The 20746-nt window shown below is 42.4% G+C and overlaps 2 protein-coding genes across 5 annotated transcripts in view; one reads left to right on the top strand and one right to left on the bottom strand.

The window, feature by feature from the left end:
- Window positions 1-1122: 1122 nt before the first annotated feature.
- Psmb1 (proteasome 20S subunit beta 1) lies at window positions 1123-20602 on the bottom strand. 2 transcript variants are annotated; one of them, XM_087596100.1, is made up of 6 exons: window positions 20519-20602; window positions 15406-15513; window positions 14559-14640; window positions 11727-11856; window positions 2505-2611; window positions 1123-1367 (listed from the first exon to the last, which is right to left on the bottom strand). In XM_087596100.1, exons 1-6 carry the CDS (start codon window positions 20575-20577, stop codon window positions 1182-1184), a joined length of 672 nt encoding a protein of 223 aa, XP_087452226.1. In that variant the 5' UTR covers window positions 20578-20602; the 3' UTR covers window positions 1123-1181.
- Tbp (TATA box binding protein) overlaps window positions 20579-20746 on the top strand; it is a 28506-nt gene continuing 28338 nt past the window's right edge. For all 3 annotated transcript variants that reach the window (XR_015639494.1, NM_001439800.1, NM_001439799.1), the window contains 1 exon segment: window positions 20579-20686. The gene's annotated coding sequence lies outside the window, so the exon portion shown is untranslated.

The following is a 20746-nucleotide window of genomic DNA, read 5'->3' on the forward strand; positions in this document are numbered from 1 at the left end:
ATAAGCCATGTAGAATCCAACCACTTGATAAATAGAATTAAACAAAAGTTTGAATGGAGATACCCTGCATGGACGGAAAGATGATCCCAGAAGCCATGGGTTATTAAACAAAACAAATCCCAGGGTCCAGTATGGGATGCCTTCCTATGAGTTATTTAGGAAGGCCCCAGAGCACCCCTCTGCCCCCAAACAATACATGATGTTGCCATTGGTCTTAATGCTCCCAGAACCAAATGGTAAAACCCTGATGAAGACAAGCATACAGTTGCCTCACAACTGTCTATGACTCAATCTAGGAGCATGACACTGTGCTCTGGCTTCTGTGGGCACCTGTGTGCGTGCAAACAGGCAGACAGACAGGCAGACACACGCACACGTTAAAAAAGGAAAACAACGGGGCTGGGGATTTAGCTCAGTGGTAGAGCGCTTGCCTAGCAAGCACAAGGCCCTGGGTTCGGTCCCCAGCTCCGAAAAAAAGAAAAAAGAAAAAAAAAAAAAAAAAAGGAAAACAAGATGTGTGTATTATTAGCCCTAGAGCAAATTACATAATTCAGTTCTTTCCACCACACAGGTCCAAGGGATAGAACTCAGGTTGTCTGGCTTGGTGGCAAGTACCTTCACCCACTTAGTCCTACTTTCCTTATTCTTAAAATATAAAAATACAGAGCTGGAGAGACGGCTCAATAGTTAAGTGTGTGGCTCTTCTAGATGACCCATTTGACATCTCATAGCCACCTGTAATTCCAGCCCCAGGGGAACTGACGTCTGCTTCTGGCTTCCCTGGGCACCTGCATATATGTGGCACATGTTCACATAAACACACACATAATGAAAAGTTAATTTCAAAATAAATTAATATATCCAGACAAAGAAAGAGAAATTATTAATGGTTTTATTTTTCATTATACATATACTTGTATGTGGGCATGTGCACGTGCCTGTTGAGGCCAGAAGAGGACACTGTATCCCCTGGAACTCGGTTACAGGTGAGTGCTGGGAATCAAACTTAGATCCTCCACAAGAGCCGTACTTTCTTAATTGATGAGTTAACTCTCCAACCCCCAAGGGAGAAATTCTTCACAATCTGTCATGCTTAGAGAAGACACGGTGTAAGAAAACGAGTCCTTTACATTTCTTTTTAATAAAACAAACGTGCCACAGCTCCAAACCCTGGCCCCACATCAGTCTTTCCGAAGGGGAACAGTCTCCTCCCTGATGCCCTCTTTGGTCACGATGCAGATCCTGAGGGCGTCTCCAGTGTACACATCCCTCTCGGCTGCAGAAATGAAGACGTCTTTCACCAGCCTCATGGCTCTGTCCAGAGTCAGGGGGACATGCTCCACATTCTGCATATTTTTGAAGCCAACCTGGAGAGACAGAATCTCATATGAAGCATCATGTGACCCTACGACCTAAGAGGCCCCAACCTCCCACAGCATACATCTCCATATCCCAGGATTTGAACTGGATGTATCAGGATGTCTTCCAGATTCAGGATATTCTAGACCCAGCTCAAACACAACAGAAATGGGGCAAAGCTCCCAATTTCTCAAAAGCACAAAAACATGGAGGCAGATATACTGTAAAAAATAGCAAGGAGGGAAAGGGGGCCAAGACAACCCATTAGTACACAGCTGCATCAGAAAAATTTGGGCAGGGTTATGTAGGAAGAGGGGGCTTCAGCTAAGAAAATGTCTCCATCAATGTGGCCTGCAGGCAAGTCTATGGGATATTTTCCAGATTAATGTTTGATGCTGGAGGACCCAGCCCACTGTGGGCAGGTGGTCACAGCCTGTACAAGGAGCAGGTTGAGCCATCGACAGGTAACAAGCCAGTAAGCAGCATTCCATCCCTCCATGGTCTCTACTTCAGTTCCTGCCTCAACTTTCCTCCATCACAGAGTACAAGCTGTCAAACTGAAGTAAACCCTTTCCTCCCTAAGTTGCTTTTGGTCATGGTACTTTTATAACGGCAGTGAGAAGGCATGAAAGAGAAGAGCGCCAATGGTTCCTAATTAACGTGTGGGATCAGACAGGAGGAGACAGCATTTCGGGAAAAAGAAGAGGCCAAGTGTGCCAGGTGAGGAGAACACAGAGCAGCAGAAAGCAAGGCACAGGAGCCATGAGCAGCACCGAGTGTAACTGAGTGTGGAGGCCGAAAGCATTAGGAGAAAACCCAATAAATGCAGGACTGGATCAAAGTGGTAGCTAAAAAAAAAGGAGGGACAAATTAAAAGTTTGGGAAATCGACTATAACCCAGACACAGTAGGGGAAGGAAGGAGGCATTGTGTGATGGAAGGTAAAGATGGCAGGGGATAGATGAGCCGCGACCAATGGCTACAGACAGTCTACAAAGCCATGGGCACGTAGGTAAGCACTAAAGGGCACTGGCAGAAGAGAAAAAAGCAGTTTCAGAAGAGCCCAGCTGCGTGTCAGCAGAATGAGAACACGGGAGGTTCCCGTAGCTGCCCAGGCTGCCTCAGGCAGAGGCTCCAGCGCATTACCTGGTTGTCGAGCAGCGGCTGCAGCATGGCACTTGCTGAGCCTCCGGCTTTGAAAGAGTCTCTCTGGTAAGAGCCTACTGGGTCAAAGCTGTACACGGCTCCCTTTCCTTAAAGAAGAAAGAGTACATACAGCACTATGAAAGGCAAGTCAGAGTGATGCAGCGTGCTATCTACTTAGCGAAATTTCTGACAAAGGTCAGAACAGACTATTCTTTATGGAATGAGGTCGGAGACAAGAGGTTCACATCTTAGTGACCTAACACTGGTCAACTTGCCTAGAACTAATGTCATTGACAACTGTCTCATATCCATGGACAGGCAGGCCATTCAATCTTACTGGGTAATGATCACAGGCCTTACCTGAAATCCTAACCAAAACCTTCATGCTATTCCTAACAAGTAAGCTTGTAGAGTTTTAGCAGAGGACCGACAGTTTAAATTTTCCTTTTAAGTAATAATGCCAAAGAATTATTGTATGTATTTAGTATTAAATAAGCATACTCTTTACAATACATTGTAAAAAGCCAATGTATTAACTAGTTTTATGTCAACTTGACACAAGCTAGAGTCATCAGAGAGGAGAGAACCTCAACTGAAAGCTGCCTCCATAAGACTGGGCTGTAGGCAGATCTGCAGTGCATTTTCTTAGCGACTGATGCAGGAGGGCCCAGACACTGTGGGTGGTCTCTTTCTGGGCCAGTGACCCTGGGTCCTATCAGAAAGCAGGCTGAGGAGCAAGCCAGTAAGTAGCACCCTCCATGGCTTCTGTATCAGCTCCAGCTTCCAGGTTCCTGCCTTTGAGTTCCATCCTGACTTTGCTCAATGATGAACAACAATATGAAAATGTAAGTTAAATAAACTTTCTTCCCAACTTGCTTTTTGGTCATGGTTTCACTGGAGCAATAGAAACCCCAACTAAAAAACCATGTTTTAGGCTAAGGCAGGAGGATAGTAAATTCATGGCACTCAGGTACAGAATGAGAACCACCCCTGCCAAATACCACCAAACCCTATTTAATGGCAATATTTAATTATTGATTTAATGTTTAATAAAGGGTTTTAGCAAAAACACAAATGTGTACCATTAAAAGCTTTGTTTTGCCCAAAATGATGCAGTTTGCTTTGAAATATTGGAATAAGGAATAACTTAAAAAATAGAGAATGTGAATGTCTACATCATATGTATTAGTATCCATAGGGCCAGAAGAGTCCTTGGGACTGAGTCACAGGCAAGTCTAAGTTACCCACTGTGTGTGCTGGAATCCAAATGGTCCTCTGAGAGCACCAAACACTCTAAATGCTAACCCATCTCTCCAGCCCAAGAGTAACTTGTTTTTGGTAAGAGAAACACAACTCAATACAACAAACCAGTGGTCCCTGCAGACTCCACTGAAATCAAATTGCTTCTTTTGCAGAAGTCATTTGGCATCAGTAGCTGTTCAATGCAAACAGGCCCATACCCATAACACAACAATGATTGTACGTACAGAGCAGGATCTATCCTAAAAGGTAGTTGCATATATACATTTCTTACATATTTGTAAGAAAAAAGTAAACCAAAAGCAACTGGTAAGGAAATCATTTTCCTCACTCTTCACCTTCACAGCCATTGCCAACTATGCCAGTTAGTGATGCCGAGTTCTCACCAATGGGATCAGGCACCGCCACCAAGGATAAAAAAAAAACCAACCAAAACCAAAATAGGATAAAAACAACCCTGGTGTGCTGCCAGCCTGGCTTGGGTTCTGGCGCATCTTTTGCAAAGAGAACTGCCTTACTAAGCTACTTTGACTTTGTGTATTCTTTGTGAAACACTGAAATTACTGTGTGTTTCTAATAGAAGCAGATATTTCTGCAATATTAAAATAGCAAAAAAACCCCAGACATTTTAAAAGTTATTAGAAAGGTGGCACTCACTCATAAAAACATACCACTGCCTAAAAGCTAAAGAAAGCAAATCTTGGAGCCAAACTGCTCCATCCTGCTGTAACTTGTGGTTTCAGTTACTGATCAGGTCAGTACACTCAAGTTCCTCAGAGGTTAGAATGCGCTCAGAATGAGTCAGCATTGGTAAGACTGGGGCCAGGGCCAGAAGGATGGTAATGGCACTTGCTACAAAGCTGCTGACTTGAACTGGACCCCCAGAACCTACCTGGTGGCAGGCAAGAACCAGCTTTGGAAAGTTGTCCCCTGACTTTCACAAATCTGCACCATGGCAAACACACCCCACCCAAGGAGCTAACTTTAAAACAGAACTTTAAAATTTTCTACATTTGAGAAAAATTGGAATGTACCATAAGCTTATATATTGCTTCAACTATTATCAAAGAACACGTCACTACTTTATCTTAGATAACGTTTTTAAAAACTGTGTACGAATGTTTTGTTTGTATGCCTGTAAGCACACAGCATGTGTGTAGTGCCTGATGAGGCCAGAGGAAGTCGTGGGACTGATGCCCTTGGGACTTAGGTTACAAACCTTTGTGAGATGTCATATGGGTGCTGGAAACTGAACCCCTGGGTTCTTTGAAAGAGTAGCAAGTGCTAAGCCATCTCTCTAGCCTTTAAAGAGGTCTTTTAAAGACAACTATGGAGTCAAGTGTGGTGACTGCTGTCTGTCACCCCATCAGCTGAGAAGATGGGAGTTGGAGGACAACAACAAACTTAAGGTCAGCCTGGGCTACAGAGACCTTAAAAAAAAATTCTCAAACCCAAACCACAAGAAATCACAGACCATTTACAAGGTCTGACTTAGGAAATGGCAAGACTGCGGACTAAACCCCTGATGAAACAAGAGATGATCACAGAAGCAGGCCTCTAACTTCAACAGCCGCAGAGAACACCAAGAACAGACTGCAGGGAAAATGTGTCCCATTTTCCCTTCCAGCACACCAAGGGGATTTGAGAACTCTTCTTTCAATTCAGCTCTGATGTACCAGCAATTTATTTCGCAAATATCCCCTTTATCTCTTATTTTCTATTATTTAATTTCTATTCTTGCATATGTGTCATAATGGTTTTGCTTTTATTTGTATATAATGTGGGGTTTTTTGTTTGTTTGGGTATTTCAAGACAGGTTTTCTCAGTCTAGTCCTAGCAGTTCAGGAACTCCCTCTGTAGACCAGGCTGTCCCCAAAGACAGTATTTTATTCTTTAGCCATACCTCATACACCCTTCCACTTTAACTCCTACATCTTCCTGTCCTTGAGTTCCCCTCTTTTGACGTAATTCTCAATTTCCATAACTTAAACAATCTCTGAGATCTGCAGACCTCAACAGTTCCCTAGCTTTGCCTCCTGGCCACTTCATCCACCTTGAGAATGAATGACTTCAAGGTGACCTAATATTTAATCCTTATCTACCCCACTTCCCTCCCACTCCTAATCTTATTAACTAAAACCCAACAAATATGCTGGGTACTAACAACCCTTGTTTATTTACCTCCAACAGCTACTGACGTCTAAGAAGACACCATTATTAAGTGGCTAGCACAACTGCATAGCAGAAATATCAAACAGTTGTGGCTTCTCTCCCCACATAGTATCCTACTCGGAATAAGATGGAGCTTACATGAGGAACCCAGAGCTCCTGGTCTAAGGAACTGTCTTCTGAATTATGTATTCAAGGGCCACCAACACTCACATTCCGCCTGAATAAATAGTCAACTGAAAGAACAGAGCTGATAACAAAATCAGCAAAACATAGACATGGAAATCACAAAATAACCAAACCAGAAAAATGAACACAATTCCAAAAAATATTAACCCTGTAGCAGTCACATCTAATCAGAGTTAGATGAAATCCAGAAAATTCAAAATACGTTCAAAGGTCCAAACAGTTGAATAGAATCAGGAAAGGTTGGAGAGTTCAACACTTACTGCTCTAAGTTTGGTTTCCGACACCCACACGGTGGATCACAAATATAGTTCTGGGGATCTGATGGACTCTACAGCTACCAGACATACATGTGGTACATATGAATATATGTAGACAGTAACATACATAAAATAAATCTTAACAAAGAAATCAAGTAAGTAGTGATGGTTATAAGCAAAGAGGAAGTCAACAAGGGATAGAAATACTGAAGAAAAACTAATGTAAATGAAACACCAGAAACAAATCACAGTAAGTTAATTTAAAAACAACAACAACAACAATAACAACAACAACAACAAGACAAAACAAAAAACAAAAAACAAACCAGTGGAAAGCCTCAGCACAGAATGGATCACTGAAAGAACAGACCATCTGAGCTTGAAGACAAGGTAGAGAATTCGACAAAGATAAGATATAAGAAAGTACTGGGGGCATAATCTTATGCTTGTCTCCAGCATAACTGAGATAATAAGACCAAATCAACTGTTCAGGGTTGCACAGAAGAATTTGTTCTAGTGGCAAAGAAAACATTTTTTTTTTCTTTTTTTTTGGAGCTGGGAACCGAACCCAGGGCTTTGCGCTTGCTAGGCAAGCGCTCTACCACTGAGCTAAATCCCCAACCCCCAAAGAAAACATTCTTAAAAGAATTGTAACAGAAAAGTTCCTGGAGTTAAGAAGAAACAGTGGTGCATGCCTTCAATCCCAGAGCTTGGAAGGCAGAGGCAGGTGGATCTCTGAGTTTAAAGCCAGCCTGGTCTAAAGAGGGAGTGCCAAAATAGCCAGGGATATACAGAGAAACCCTATCTTAAGGGGGGGAAAAACAAAACAAAACCCACCTAGTATCTAGAACAAAGAGAGTATACGGAATGTGGTAAGAAAAAAACAGGTAAACCCATCAGACAAAAATCAGATTATTCAACTGAAATTTTGAAAGCTAAGAAGGCTTACTTCAAACTCTAAAAGGTAAGAAAACTATACCCAACCCCTGTCCTACTACCTAAAAGCCAGTTAAGTCGTTGGAGATTTTAGCAGACTTGGTGACCTAGGCTGAGTGGACAGGAAAGAACAGAAGCATGAATCAGAAACAGAAAACTGACCAACAAAAAGCTGCAGCTGTAAGCTTAGAAGACTAAAGATCACTCATCCTGAGGTATATGGAAACTGTAATGTATTATGTGTATGTATGAAATTATCACAGAACTAAGGTATTAAAAATTATAGTAGTAATAATAGCACACTAGAATATTGTTTAGGACTGCTGAAGGAAGAGCCCTAAATTAACACCCCATTAGAATTAAGAACACCAATATAAAATACAGAATACAAGAATTAAAAAAAAAGAAAGAAAAAGAAATGCAGAGAACATAGAACTCCTAATAAAGCAACAAAAGTAACAAAAACATAATTTTAAAAAACTTAAAGACACTAGAAATAAAAGTAACAATGGAATTTAAAAAATAAACGGGGGGGGGGGGACATTTTTCACCATCGCAGGCTATTTGATCACACTGTGCTGTTTACTGGAAACACCTGTTTCTAGTGTGGTGCCGCTCAGCCTCAGCACAAACCTTTAATCCCAAACAATAAAGGTAAAGTTAGTTTTAGAAGGAAGCACCCATGTCTGAAAATGATGTCAGTGAGTGGCAGAAAAGGAACGAATAAGATTTGACAGACTAGGATATGCCAACTCTCATGAGAACAGCAAGGAAATGAGAACAGAGGAGAGAGAGATGACTTAAGAGAGCAGTGCAGAAAGAGAAGACAGTTTTACTGGGACAGTTGTACAGAGACAGGTTGCAGAGAAGAGAACAAGGCAGAGACACAGGTGAGGACAGAACAAGCCAGAGAAGGAGGAGCCAGAAGATTAAAACATATTGCCAAAGTTACGATGAGGTCAAGCAGAGCACTCCAGTCAGAAGCTGAGAGAAGCCAGTTTGAATCAGCGTGGAGTGTTGAGCCAGCCAGAGTTCAGAAAGAATAGGAAGGGTGAGTTTATTCAGCAACAAGTCTCAGATGCTGAAAACATTCGAGGCCTAGGCTAGATGCTTCCAGGACTAAGACTAAGTTAGCAGACAGAGGTAGCAACCTTCTAACATCAAGAGAATAAAGTTACTTTTGTACCGGACAAAAAGATGGACTATCCACAAGCAACAAGTAAGAATGAGGAACAAATAAGCTCCAATTGTGGAGAAAATCAGGACAGACAGGAATGGATGACGAGGACAAGGAAACAGTGAAGAGGATCAATCTGAGGGTCACCGTGAAGTGTCAGAACCAAGCAAAAGGATCCAGCAGAGATCCAAAACAGCATTCCACCCCCCACCAGACCAGGGGAAAGGCATACACCGCCAAAGCAAACATAGAAAGAAAGCATGAAAAATGGACTCAAAACAAGGGACAAGGCAAAGGACTTCTTTGTGATGGTCAGAACAATCCAGGGAGGCACCATGTATCAGGCTCAGAGGAGCCATCCACCCTGGAAAGAGGAAAGGCAGGGGTAAAATGTATTAACCCTGAGCCAAAGTCTTCAGTTGCACCCACATTCCATCACCAGAGCCCCTTGCTGTGATTCAGGTAGGAAAAGACAGATCAGTCACATAGACTGATTTCTCTTTAGAGGTGCTATTAAAAAAAATTATTTAGATACTGGTCGTATAATTTTTATAATTTAAATTACTTGTTTGACAATTTTATACATAGATATAATGCACTGTTTTTACACCCCACCCCCCACCCCAAAGACTAACTTTTCTTAAGTCTTAGCTCCAAACTTAAAACAACGAATATCTGGACTGGAGAGATGGCTCAGTGGTTAAGACTGTGTACTTAGTGCTCTTCAGAAGACGGAAGTTAGGATTCCTAGCACCTGCTGGGTAGCTCACGGCAGTGTCTAATAAACAGCAGCTCTGACACATCCGGTCTCTGAAGGCACTGCACATGCATATCACACTCCCACACACAATGAAAAAGGCAAAGGGCTTCTTAAGATTGAGTTTTCATTATGTGTATTTATATGGGGGAAAAGATTGAGAGGTGGTGCTGACTACAAAGGAACTGTTTTCTGGACACTGAAGGGCATTTCCACACAGAAACTCACAGCAGTTGTCATTTGTATACAAGACCTGAGCAAGCTCAAGCCAAACAAACATCCCAGCATAGTGGACAAAAAGTACATAGTACATTGGTAGAGGGAGTCAGTTTTAAGGCTGTGTCCCCTAGCAAGCTAACCACATTCTAGTGGAGGCCAAACATCCAAGAGTATGAGGAACAAAGACTGTACTTGCTGGTTTAAAGATGAGAACAAAGAGGATAGGCAGTTGGGTGGTAAGGAAATTAGGGAGTGGTGTATCTGGAAGGAATAGAGGAGGTGGGTGAGTATGATCAAAATACACTGCACAAAATTCTCCAGGAACTAATAAAACATGAGACGGGGGAGCAAATACAGACACACAAAACCTTTCGTTGTTTTGTTTTTTGGGATTCCTCTACAGAGCCCTAGCTGTTCTGGAACCTGTAAACTAGGTTAGCCTCCTCTACATAGCCCTAGCTGCTCTGGAACCTGTAGACTAGGTTAGCCTCCTCTACAGAGCCCTAGCTGTTCTGGAACCTATAGACTAGGTTAGCCTCCTCTACATAGCCCTAGCTGCTCTGGAACCTGTAGACTAGGTTAGCCTCCTCTACATAGGCCTAGCTGTTCTGGAACCTATAGACTAGGTTAGCCTCCTCTACATAGCCCTAGCTGCTCTGGAACCTGTAGACTAGGTTAGCCTCCTCTACAGAGCCCTAGCTGTTCTGGAACCTGTAGACTAGGTTAGCCTCAGACTCAGAGTCTTCTGCCTTTAAGTGCTGTGATTCCATGTGCCACCAGATCCAGCCTAAGTCTTAAAAAAACATACCCTATCTTACTCTGACAGAATAAAACAAAAGATACATACCCTGAGAGCACTATAGGTACTAACTAACCCAAATCACCTTTGTTTTTGGAGTCAAGGTCTTTAATAGTCCATGAAAGATACAATCCTGTTTTAGCTGCCAAGTGCTGGGGTTATAGGCACATATTACCATACTACATTTTTAAAAAAACAAAAAACAAAAACAAATGAACAAAAAAACAGATTTATTTCTATTTTATGAGTCTACATCTTTTGCCTGAATGTATGAATGTGTTGTGTAGCAGTTTCCTTCCTGATTAAAACACTGCATCCTGCAGGGAAGCTAAGACAGAAGGTAAACAACTTATAACAGCTTCAGGAAGTCCCTGAAACAAATCAGATTTATAAGACCCCTCTCCCTCTCAAGAGTAAACAATAAACACTGCTGAGAGTCACTTAAAGCCAAGCTACAAAAAAGAAGCAGCAATTAGCTGAGCTGCCTGGAAATGTGTCACTCAACTCAACCATCTACCTACAAGGGACATTCTCCAACCTGTTGAACTATCTGCAGGCTTTAAGTGTGCTCCAGGTTTACAGCTTTGGTGATGTAGCTGCCTTTGAGCCATTTCTGTTCCCGTAAGTAACCCCTCACCCACAGTTCTGCAAGTAATCTCAATAAAACTCATTGGTTCACCACAATGGACTCGGCGATAACTATACTTTGGTCTGTTGTGGACTACCCATGTGGGTGAGTAGATGCTTGTGTTATCTTCCCAGGAAAATCTGTTACACATCAGTATGAGCACCACATGCACACCTAATATCCTCAGAGGTCAGATCAGATCCCCAGAAGGCATCAGACCCCCTGGGACTGGAGTGACAAATGGTTGTGAGACACCATGATGGTTCTGGGAACTAAATTCAGGTCTTGTGCAGAAGCGATAATTGCTCTTAACCATGAGTTCCTCCAGCCCCAGAAATTCCTTTTCAAGAACTTTTTGAGGGGACTGGAGAGACAGCTTGGCTGTTAAGAGCAGTGGCTACTCTTCTTCCAGAGGACTTGGGTACAATTCCCAGAACCCACATGGCAGCCCACAACTGCCTGTAACTCTTATCTCCAGGGGATCCCACACCCTCACAGACATACATGCAGGCAAAACACCAATGCACATAAAATATATTTTTTTTTAAAAAAAGAACTATTTGAATTAACTATGTTATGTAAACTGTAAGATGAATGATACTAACTTTCAACAAATCCCAGATCCTAAGATCCTAAACAGATAACTAACAGGTCACCAGGTACCATACACAGTACCTGCTGTGTGCCTCTGAATGGTATTTATCTCTTAGCTTCAGTTTGTTCTACTTTCATGATCAAAAGCAAAGCTGCTGGACTAGGTAGCTCAACTCCAGGCAGAAGCACACACTTATGAAATAACACTTTGACGTCTGCCAGAAAGCAAGATGTTACCTTCTTCATCAAGTCCTCCAATGATGTTGTAGACATAGTAAGGGAAGAAACGCCGTGAGTACAGGATGGTAGACAGCATTGCAGCAATCGCCCCTGTTGTCATGGCCTTGTTATTGGAATGCTTGTACATCTTCATGGTTTTTGAGTAGGTTTTAGGAGAAGGGCACAGGAGGGAGACATAACAAAGAAGCAACAGGGAGATTCAGTAGAGACAAAAATCTGTCAACCTTCAATAACAATCAGTACATACTACAGGTATTCCTTACTGAAACACAAAAGCTTATTTCTTTTATGGCCAAATAATACAATGTTACTAACATAAACTAATATTTTAATACATATATTTCAGGTGGTCAGTAGCACGTCTTTCAGATCAGAAACATTTCCTGGAAAAAAGGAACAAGGATGTGAATGAATCTGACCCATGCAAGGAAAGCTAAAACCAGTAAGATTCATGAGGGCCTTCGTCAAGGTTATACAAACAGTAAACAATTGCTGAGAAGAAAACTTATCACTCAGCTGCCTGTATGTTGATGGGAGGGATTTCAAGGGAAGCAGCCTTCCTGAAGTGTCATCTAGGCTGGATGAGCGTATGGTGATGCAGCTGCGCTCAGGTGCTTATGCTCCATTAAGAAAGGCCTCACCCACCAGCTCCTCTCTAAAAAACCAATGAACTCATTGTTTGTAGAGTTATTACTCTGGTCTGTAGTGCTTCTCTATCTTGAGCAAATAGACAGTTATCCCAGCATTAAAGAAATGAGTTTGTGGGGCTGGGGATTTAGCTCAGTGGTAGAGCGCTTACCTAGGAAGCGCAAGGCCCTGGGTTCGGTCCCCAGCTCCGGAAAAAAAAAGAACCAAAAAAAAAAAAAAAAAAAAAAAAAAAAAGAAATGAGTTTGTGACCAGCCTGGTCTACACATCAAACTCTAGGACAGCCATGACTACATACAAATCCTGTCTCAAAACAAATAGTTTTTAAGGGGAAGAATGTCAAGAAGGTTGGTTTAAAGAACCTCTTAACTTCATCTCTTCTTTCAGGTACTACTAATTCAACAATATAATATGCAGGGCATGTGAGGTAATATAAAGTGAGCCTGGGGAAGGTGTTCCAAATGGATCTCTTCCTGCACTATGCACCCCAATGATACCAGCACCAGGAGCCTGACCTGCTACATGCTACTACAAATAAAAATTTCCTCAGGTATAGCCAGGTTGTTTATGCTGCCTTCTCAATCCAACTTGGCAGCTGGACAGAAATGAAATGGCCCTTGAGTTTAAAATATTTATGACCTGGTTTCTTACAAACAGAAACCAGTTGACTACATCATTTGGGGTCCTGCTTTTTTTTACTCCTGGACAAACAAATCATTGAGGGGCAGCAGTTTTGTTTCTCAAATTGTCTACCAAGAAAACAGTATAAAACATGACCATAAGGACTGGAGAGATGGCTCAGCAGAGCACTTGACGCAAACCTAGGTTTGGTTCCTAGCACCTCCATGGCAGCTTACAACTGTTTACAGACTGTTCTAAGGGATCTGGCACCATTTTCTAACCTCTTTAAGTACCAGGCATGCCCATGGTGTACAAACATTTTTGTAGACCAAACCCCCATACACATAAGATAAATAAATGAAATGATTAGGCTAAAAGTTTCCACAAAAAATGTAAGCATAAAATGAATTAAGTTCACCATTTTTGTTGTTGCTTATTGAGACGGGGTTTCTCTGTGTAGTAGCCCCCATGGCTGCACTAGAGCTCACTCAGGTTGGGCTCAAACTCAGAGATCTGCCTGCCCATCTCTCGATTGGGATTAGAAGTGTGGGGGCTGGGGATTTAGCTCAGTGGTAGAGCGCTTACCTCGGAAGCGCAAGGCCCTGGGTTCGGTCCCCAGCTCCGAAAAAAAAAACCAAAAAAAAAACCAAAAAAAAAAAAAAAAGAAGTGTGTACCACCACACCTGGCTGAGTTGTTTGGTCCCATGGCAAGCATTTCTAAAACAAAGCCTAAGTACTGTAAGTCAAGGTCAGAGCATGGAACAATTACAAAAAGCTGTATGACTAGAGGCAGACAAACACAGAATAATTTCTAAGATAAGTAAAATATGAATTAGAAGGCATGATATATCTGCTAATAAATGTAATAATTTTCTGAAGCTTTCAATACTAAATGTTCTAAAATACTGTGAAATAATTTCTATACAGCCCCATAGCAAGTCCAAGTAAACATTTCATGACTATGTGATGTATCCCCTTAGGTTACCGAAGTGGCCACCCTCAGTCCCCAAAATGTCCCTATCACACCATCCCTACTACAGAAGCCTGTGTCACACCATCCCTACTACAGAAGCCTGCGTCACACCATCCCCACTACAGAAGCCTACATCACACCATCCCTACTACAGAAGCCTACATCACACCATCTCTACTACAGAAGCCTGCGTCACACCATCCCCACTACAGAAGCCTGCCAAATGATGGGCTGCCGCCCCGCATCGTATTCCAGAACAGTTTTTCCTCTCTGTGCTGTCTACTGGAGTGGAGAGCTGTGAAGCAGGAAAGGTCAGCAGACGTGCTCCATCCAGCAGGTGCCCAGGCTATCTTCTGCCATACAGATCTGACACACGTCAGAAGGCGATGCTTCACAAGAGCCCTGACAAGGCACAGGTTTAGCAGACTGAACGTGCTGCAGTTCCCTGCTACCTGAATGACCTCAATAGCCAGTGTTGGTCCTACTCTAGTTCTAGGATATGCTAACTCACCTGCTAACTTGCTCTCTCCCTCAATGCAGCTGTCCTGTGAACTGTTTCAACATGGCAGAAATGTTCAAGAGCACCTACCTTTAATCTTGCTTCAATAATCTTTGTCAAGGTGAGACAATCTCCATGAAAGCCACTGCAGCCAATTACTGTTTTGTCTGTTCTGTAAAAAGCCAATTTCAGGAAAATGAGTTGATAAAGCAAGGCTCACAAACTGACAACTAGTCAGTGCTTTTGAGGCATGGGAGCAGACATACCGACATCTCCTTATACCAAATTCATTTTTGGTGGGCCAAAGATAGACTATGACTAGGCTAAGGAAAATAGGGTGACTATTTTACAATCTGGGGCTGGAGAAGGGGAAGCATGGTGCAACCCAAGGGTCATATAGAAGCTTCATAAACTGACTGCTTCTACAGAAAATAAGAAGTTAAAGATATATGGACATATGACTAACAGTCTAATTCTAATTTCCTTATGAAAGAACAGTTAATAAGTTAGAAAAATTGGGTAGCTGGGAACAAGGAAGACAAGACTTCACTGCTTCTTTGGTAGACGTGGGCCATGCTTAGAACCCACACACAGCTAAGCTGTTCTCCTCGTTTTCTATTCCTTATCACTTGAAACCTCTATGGAGAAAACTCAAGCCTTGTGGTTGCATTTCCATGTCCATTCTAGAATAACAGTTTTGTGATTAGCCGCTGAAGAGATTGTCCCAGCTGCCACCAGAAAGGGAAGTGAGATGTCTTTATGAGTATTTCCTTATGAGCTGGAAAGATACTCAATGGGTAAGAGCACGGCTGTTCTTCCACAGGACCTAGGTGGGTTCAATTCCCAGTACCCACATTATATGCAAACATATGTACGAGCAAAACAAACATGTACTTAAAATAAATCTTATTAAAAAATGAAAGAGAGATTTACTTACAGTTTGTAACATTTGGGGCTATCTCGGGTATGAATTGAAAACCCTTCACTCAACCGAGTGTCTGAAGCAACGATGGAAAAATCTTCTCCAGCAATTGCCAATACAGTACTGATGGAGGGAGGGAGGAAGGGAAGGAGGGGTGGGGAGAGGGAGAGAGAGAGCGAACATTAATTCTTCAAGGTAGTAATTCTGTCCCTTCAAATAGTAGTCTTCACTTCAAAGAGTGTGTCCTACAGGCCCTATCTGGGTAAATTTACTAGACATAAAGGCCTAATTCAAACGAAAGACAAAAGATTGGAGGAAAGGATTCCTGACTACATGTCACCCTGAAAAATCCCTAACCCAGAATCTACTAGAGCCTTCCCCATTAAGCAGTTATAAGCCAGTAGGCAAATAAACTTCTGAAAGACCTCAATTTTCTGATATGTAACACAGAATGTAAAATGGGACATACTGTTCCAGTACCTCACTGAGATAATAGGAAAGATACCAATCATACCTTCATCACTAAAGAACAAAAATATTCATGTAAGCAAACACTGGTATTACCAAGCAAGCTGTATGTAGTCTTGAAGACCAGATATAAATAACAGTCCTATAAGCAAGTCAGTTCAGACCAGAAGGACTATCTCTATTTCCTCACATGAGAGGTGCAAGACAGCATTATTAAATGAATGGTGTCTAGAGCAGTCTCCTCTCAACCAAAATATCCCTTGTCGGGTAGGAGGCTCATGAAACTCCTAAGGTAAATACTTGAGGGAAACCAATTTATATCCAGGGGAAACTCATGAGATTTTTGGCGCACCCCCACCCCCATCCCCTCAGCCCCACCCCTGCCACACACACCTATGCACACCTTGAACTCTGGCATTTAAAGGGGAAAGGCAGTCTCTGTGAATTCTAGGCCAGCTGGGTTACATAATGAGATGCTGTCTTAACTGTTGGGGAGGAGATTCTGACCAGCCAAGATGTAAGAAGACATTTTTCCTACTTGTGGGCTACCTACAAGTTGTACAGAAATCCAGAGCCACAGCTTTTACAAGTTGTCAACTGTACTGGGGTAAACTTTTTTATGATACAGTTGATTCTGGGTCATCCTTGCTTCTCTAAATATCTCTTAACCCATGTTCCTATCATAGTAATCCCAATAAAAATCAATTAGTTCTCCAAATTAAACTTTAGCCAATCACAGAGCAGGTGTGTATGTGTCTTCCCAGGAAAAGTGGTCATACCATAGTCAAAAAACAAGATTTTTCTTTTTCTTCCTGTACAATTTCTGTTAACTTGCTGAAGAGCCCCAGAGAAAAAACACAAAAGTAGAACCTAGATATTAATGTTTTCCCAAGCAAATTACCTAACTTCTAAAAACTTCAATTTCCTTAAAATATATGAGATTACTTAACAGTAACCATCTCATGTTAGCGTGCTGACAGGATTAAAGGAGTTAACTATAAAGTGCACCTGACATTCGCCTGTTCTTCTAGGAAGTGAACAATAACCATGGTAAAATACAGTGGGACTGCACTATGTGATAACTAAGTACCTGGGCACTGAAATTACTCATGCCACTTATTACCTGTGTGACTTTTAAATCTTCATGTTCAAACTGATGGTAATCACGGTATTGTTGTGTTACACAGGGTGTGAGAATTAAACACACAAGTTACATAGAGTACCTAACATATTTCCTTCTTGGAAATAAACATCCAGAAAACATTACCTACTATTTTTACTGAGGCAAGTTTTGTACTAAAATTCCAAAGCAAAAAAGAATGGCATTCCAAATACCTATGAACAGCAACAGAAGGAAAAAAGAAGTATCACCACAGGCCACTCAGGCAACTTAATTAAGGTGGTCATTTTTGTGTAACCAGAGACATAATCCTCATGTGATGGACTGTGCCAAGCTAGAGTTTAGAATTTTAGCAAGGAGTCCTGAAGGTCACAAAGAACAAGAATGAGAATGCTCCATTTGCAAAGTGAGGTTTTAGGACAATTCTGACAATAGTAAAGCATGTGAAATGGGACATAAATACTGCTCCAATACAAGTGGTGAAACAGAAGGGAGAAAGGATGACAGAGGAAGAAGGACAAATTCAAATACAATACCACTGTGTGCAACCAAGGTTTTACTACTCCCTAAATGTGCTTAGTGAGGAAAACAACATACCCCACCCCTTTAAACTGACCCAAGCAGGGTGATGACATACATCATCACAAGGGGTCCGTTCAAGGAAGGAGTAGCAGTAACTACCTCGCTTATTTTGTTTACTAACTTGAGTTATGTTGAGAACTGAAAATGCAGTTAGAAATGGTTTTACAACGAGGCCAGAACTGAGGGGACTTTTGAGAAATAAAGTTACAGAAACAGACTTGGGAATTATGTTCCCAGGGATGAGGCAAGTAAAGGTCTAAAGTAACAAAACCTGGAAGCTACAAAGAGAAATTAATATACTGTAGAATCAGAAGCTGCATGAAGGGCTAGTTGCAATAAATGCTAAAAGGTATGAAAGAGAAAGGAGAAAGGTTATTTATCAGGCAGGTTTAAGTAACTATGAACAAAGTGACAGGTAAGAACTGAGAGTTAAAAAGTGAATCGTGAGTACTGCATTTGAAACACCTGGAAATTATTATATTAACACACCTTACGATGTAAGTACTTAGTGTTCACGTGCAGAGTTAAGCAACTGGAAAAGCAAACCGAAACTGGACAAGGCTGAGAACGCTATGAACTGAAAACCGGTTCTAATTCACACCAGCTCTATGACCTGGGCTGTTTAAAATGCCAAGAGCCAAGAACTAAGAGTATAAAATATTCACTTAACTGCTTGAAATTTACAAAAAAAGAGTAACCACTTTGAGTCTTCCTCAACCTATAAAGTAGCTCAAATAACTGAAAGGACCATCCCTTCGAATAAAACGGATGATTAAAATGCACAAGTAATTTGAGAGTAAAAATAAACACACACAAAGGGTCCGACTGTCTAAGGCTGGGGATGCAGCTCAGTAGAACTTGCCCAGCAGATTACGTCTCTCAAGAGTAGAACCACCTTAACTTTTCATCCCTGGAATTAGGTCTGGCTAATTATATTATTTTCCTTTTAATATAATAAATGATCAGACGACTCAGCGATAATAAACAGCTACTCGTCTAACAATCAAGACAATTCATAACTTCATGTTCACGCGCTGGCTTTAGAAACGTGTTCAAGCCCTACCAAACGATAGCCCATAGAGCTAAGAGTTAAAGTGGGACCCGCCCTGCTGAAGCAAACGGCACCAAGGGCGTTCATGCACAACTCTGGAGTGCCGGGCAGCAGGCTACATCTCCGCCATTCCCACACCCGCCCGCAACGACCCCAGGACTCAACCAAGATGAGCGCAGCACACCCAGGATTTTACCCTCCGTTGAAGGCATAAGGCGAGAAACGCATCTGCACAGGGCCGGCGGAGCCCTGAGGCCCCATTACCAGCTCTCGGTCCGGGTCCCGGTAAGCGGCAGTGGAAAGCATCGCGCCTAACTCCTGCTGTCTCACGGCAAAATGGCCGCTGGGACCGGTCCACTTCCGCCTCCCTCGCCCCGCCCCTTGGGCTCCTCTAGCCTGTACTCGTCGCTGCTCTTGGAGGTCCACGCCTGCATCCAACTACCGCACAACCTGGATCTGCCGATTCCGAGAGACCTGTTTTATAATCCCAAGAAAACATTTGGATTTACTCATGGCGGATAGAAAATTAAAAGTCCGACTATACCAACAAATTAACCCAATTACAGAGTAACGACAACTCGGATGTCACATTGGTGAAGTGGCATAGCGTTTGGGAAGGGTTAGTGGTTCCTGCTGCATTCAAGGCCTGAGAATCGGGATGCGTAGTCAACTGTGTGGTGTATGCAGCCATGAGACCCAGGAAGCAATACTAGGTTTCCAGTCAGAATCTGATGGTTAATATTGTTAACTTCACAGAATTTAGCATCACCTAGGTAAAACCCATGGGCATGTCTATGCGGGTGTTTCAAGAAGGTTTAATAGAAGAGGAAAGACCCAACCAAAATATAAGCAGTACCACCTCATTGCCTGGATTTCCGGACTAAATAAAGAAGCGAACTAATATTTATCTAATTTATGCTTCCGATTTGTGGATGCAGTCCAGGTGTCATGCTCCCCCCTGGATTGTAGCCCCTCAAGCACTAAGCCAAAATAAATCTGCTTCCCATAAATTGTCTCTTGTCAGGCCTTTGTTAAGTTTTCTTAATTCCCCAGTCTTCTGTGGTTTCCTGTACTTCCAAGAGAAAATGTTTCCTTTAGGAGAAAATAGATACACAATACTATTGTACTTATTAGAGTCTATGCATATGGCAACCTATTCAACAGCTATACACAACACACAGATTCTCTTCTCTCTCTCTCTCTCTCTCTCTTTCTCTTTCTCTCTATCACACACACACACACACACACACACACACACCGGGGGGGGGGGAGTAAGCACAACAACACATGTATATGCCTAGGTGAACCATGGAAGGAAAAAATTAAGGTATGTTGGAATCAAATCAAGCATTAAGAACCAGTCCAAGAAACAGCTGACGTTTTCTTGTGACAGCAAGGACGAGAGCTGGTAGTAGCAGAGTTAAAATAGAAATGAGTCTGTGACTACAAAGCCGCTTGTTTTGCTGTTCCTCTTTGGACGCAAGTTGACATTTACTGAGAACATAATAAGAAGCGTCTGCTTGCCATTCACGTTATCCATCTCACAAATCTCTAAGAGGCAACTACTACTATCATTCAACTCTACAGAGCAAAGTGGAGGACCCAGTGAGCTTGCCAAGCGATCTCTTGAGTTCAAGACCAGCCTGTTCTACAAGAGTGAGTCCCAAGACAGCCAGAGCGACAAGGAGAAACTCTCAAAAAAACAAAAACAACACGTGGAAGATCGAGGATGTATACAGTTCAGTGGTAGAACGCTTGCTTGAGCCTGATCCCCATAGCCACATCCCCAATACTGTTCCCGCTACACACTCTACATCTCTCTTTGACAGCTAGAAAGGGCGGTCAGAGGCCTGGTCCCGAAAATGCTGGGACACCAACCCAACCCCTTTCTTTCACGAGTGTCTCACAGTTTAAGCACAACAAGCCGGGCTCCAGTCGAGAGCGCAACTGGCGGAAGTGACGGCATCAGATGTGCGTCAGGCGTTCGGTGGGGTCGAGTCCGGTAGCGGTGGCGGGTATCTGCTGGCGGTTTGGCTAGGTTTCTGCGGTCGCGTCATTTTCTCCGCAGTGCCCAGGTAACGGTTCTTTCATCCTTTTCTCTGCTTGGAGGCCTTAACAAAAGCGACTTCTGCAGC

Source organism: Rattus norvegicus, chromosome 1 (assembly GCF_021556685.1).
Source record: "Rattus norvegicus strain SHRSP/BbbUtx chromosome 1, alternate assembly SHRSP_T2T, whole genome shotgun sequence".
Classification (NCBI taxonomy): domain Eukaryota; kingdom Metazoa; phylum Chordata; class Mammalia; order Rodentia; family Muridae; genus Rattus; species Rattus norvegicus.

What these genes read in the sequence shown, in the direction of transcription:
- Psmb1 (XM_087596100.1), bottom strand. Translation starts at nt 20,577, where the DNA reads ATGCCGTCACTTCCGCCAGTTGCGCTCTCGACTGGAGCCCGGCTTGTT. An exon ending in AGCCCCAAATGTTACAAACT is followed by an intron (nt 14,641 to 15,405) that starts GTAAGTAAATCT and finishes GGCTTTTTACAG; the next exon opens with AACAGACAAAACAGTAATTG. An exon ending in AGCCGCTGCTCGACAACCAG is followed by an intron (nt 1,368 to 2,504) that starts GTAATGCGCTGG and finishes CTGTCTCTCCAG; the next exon opens with GTTGGCTTCAAAAATATGCA.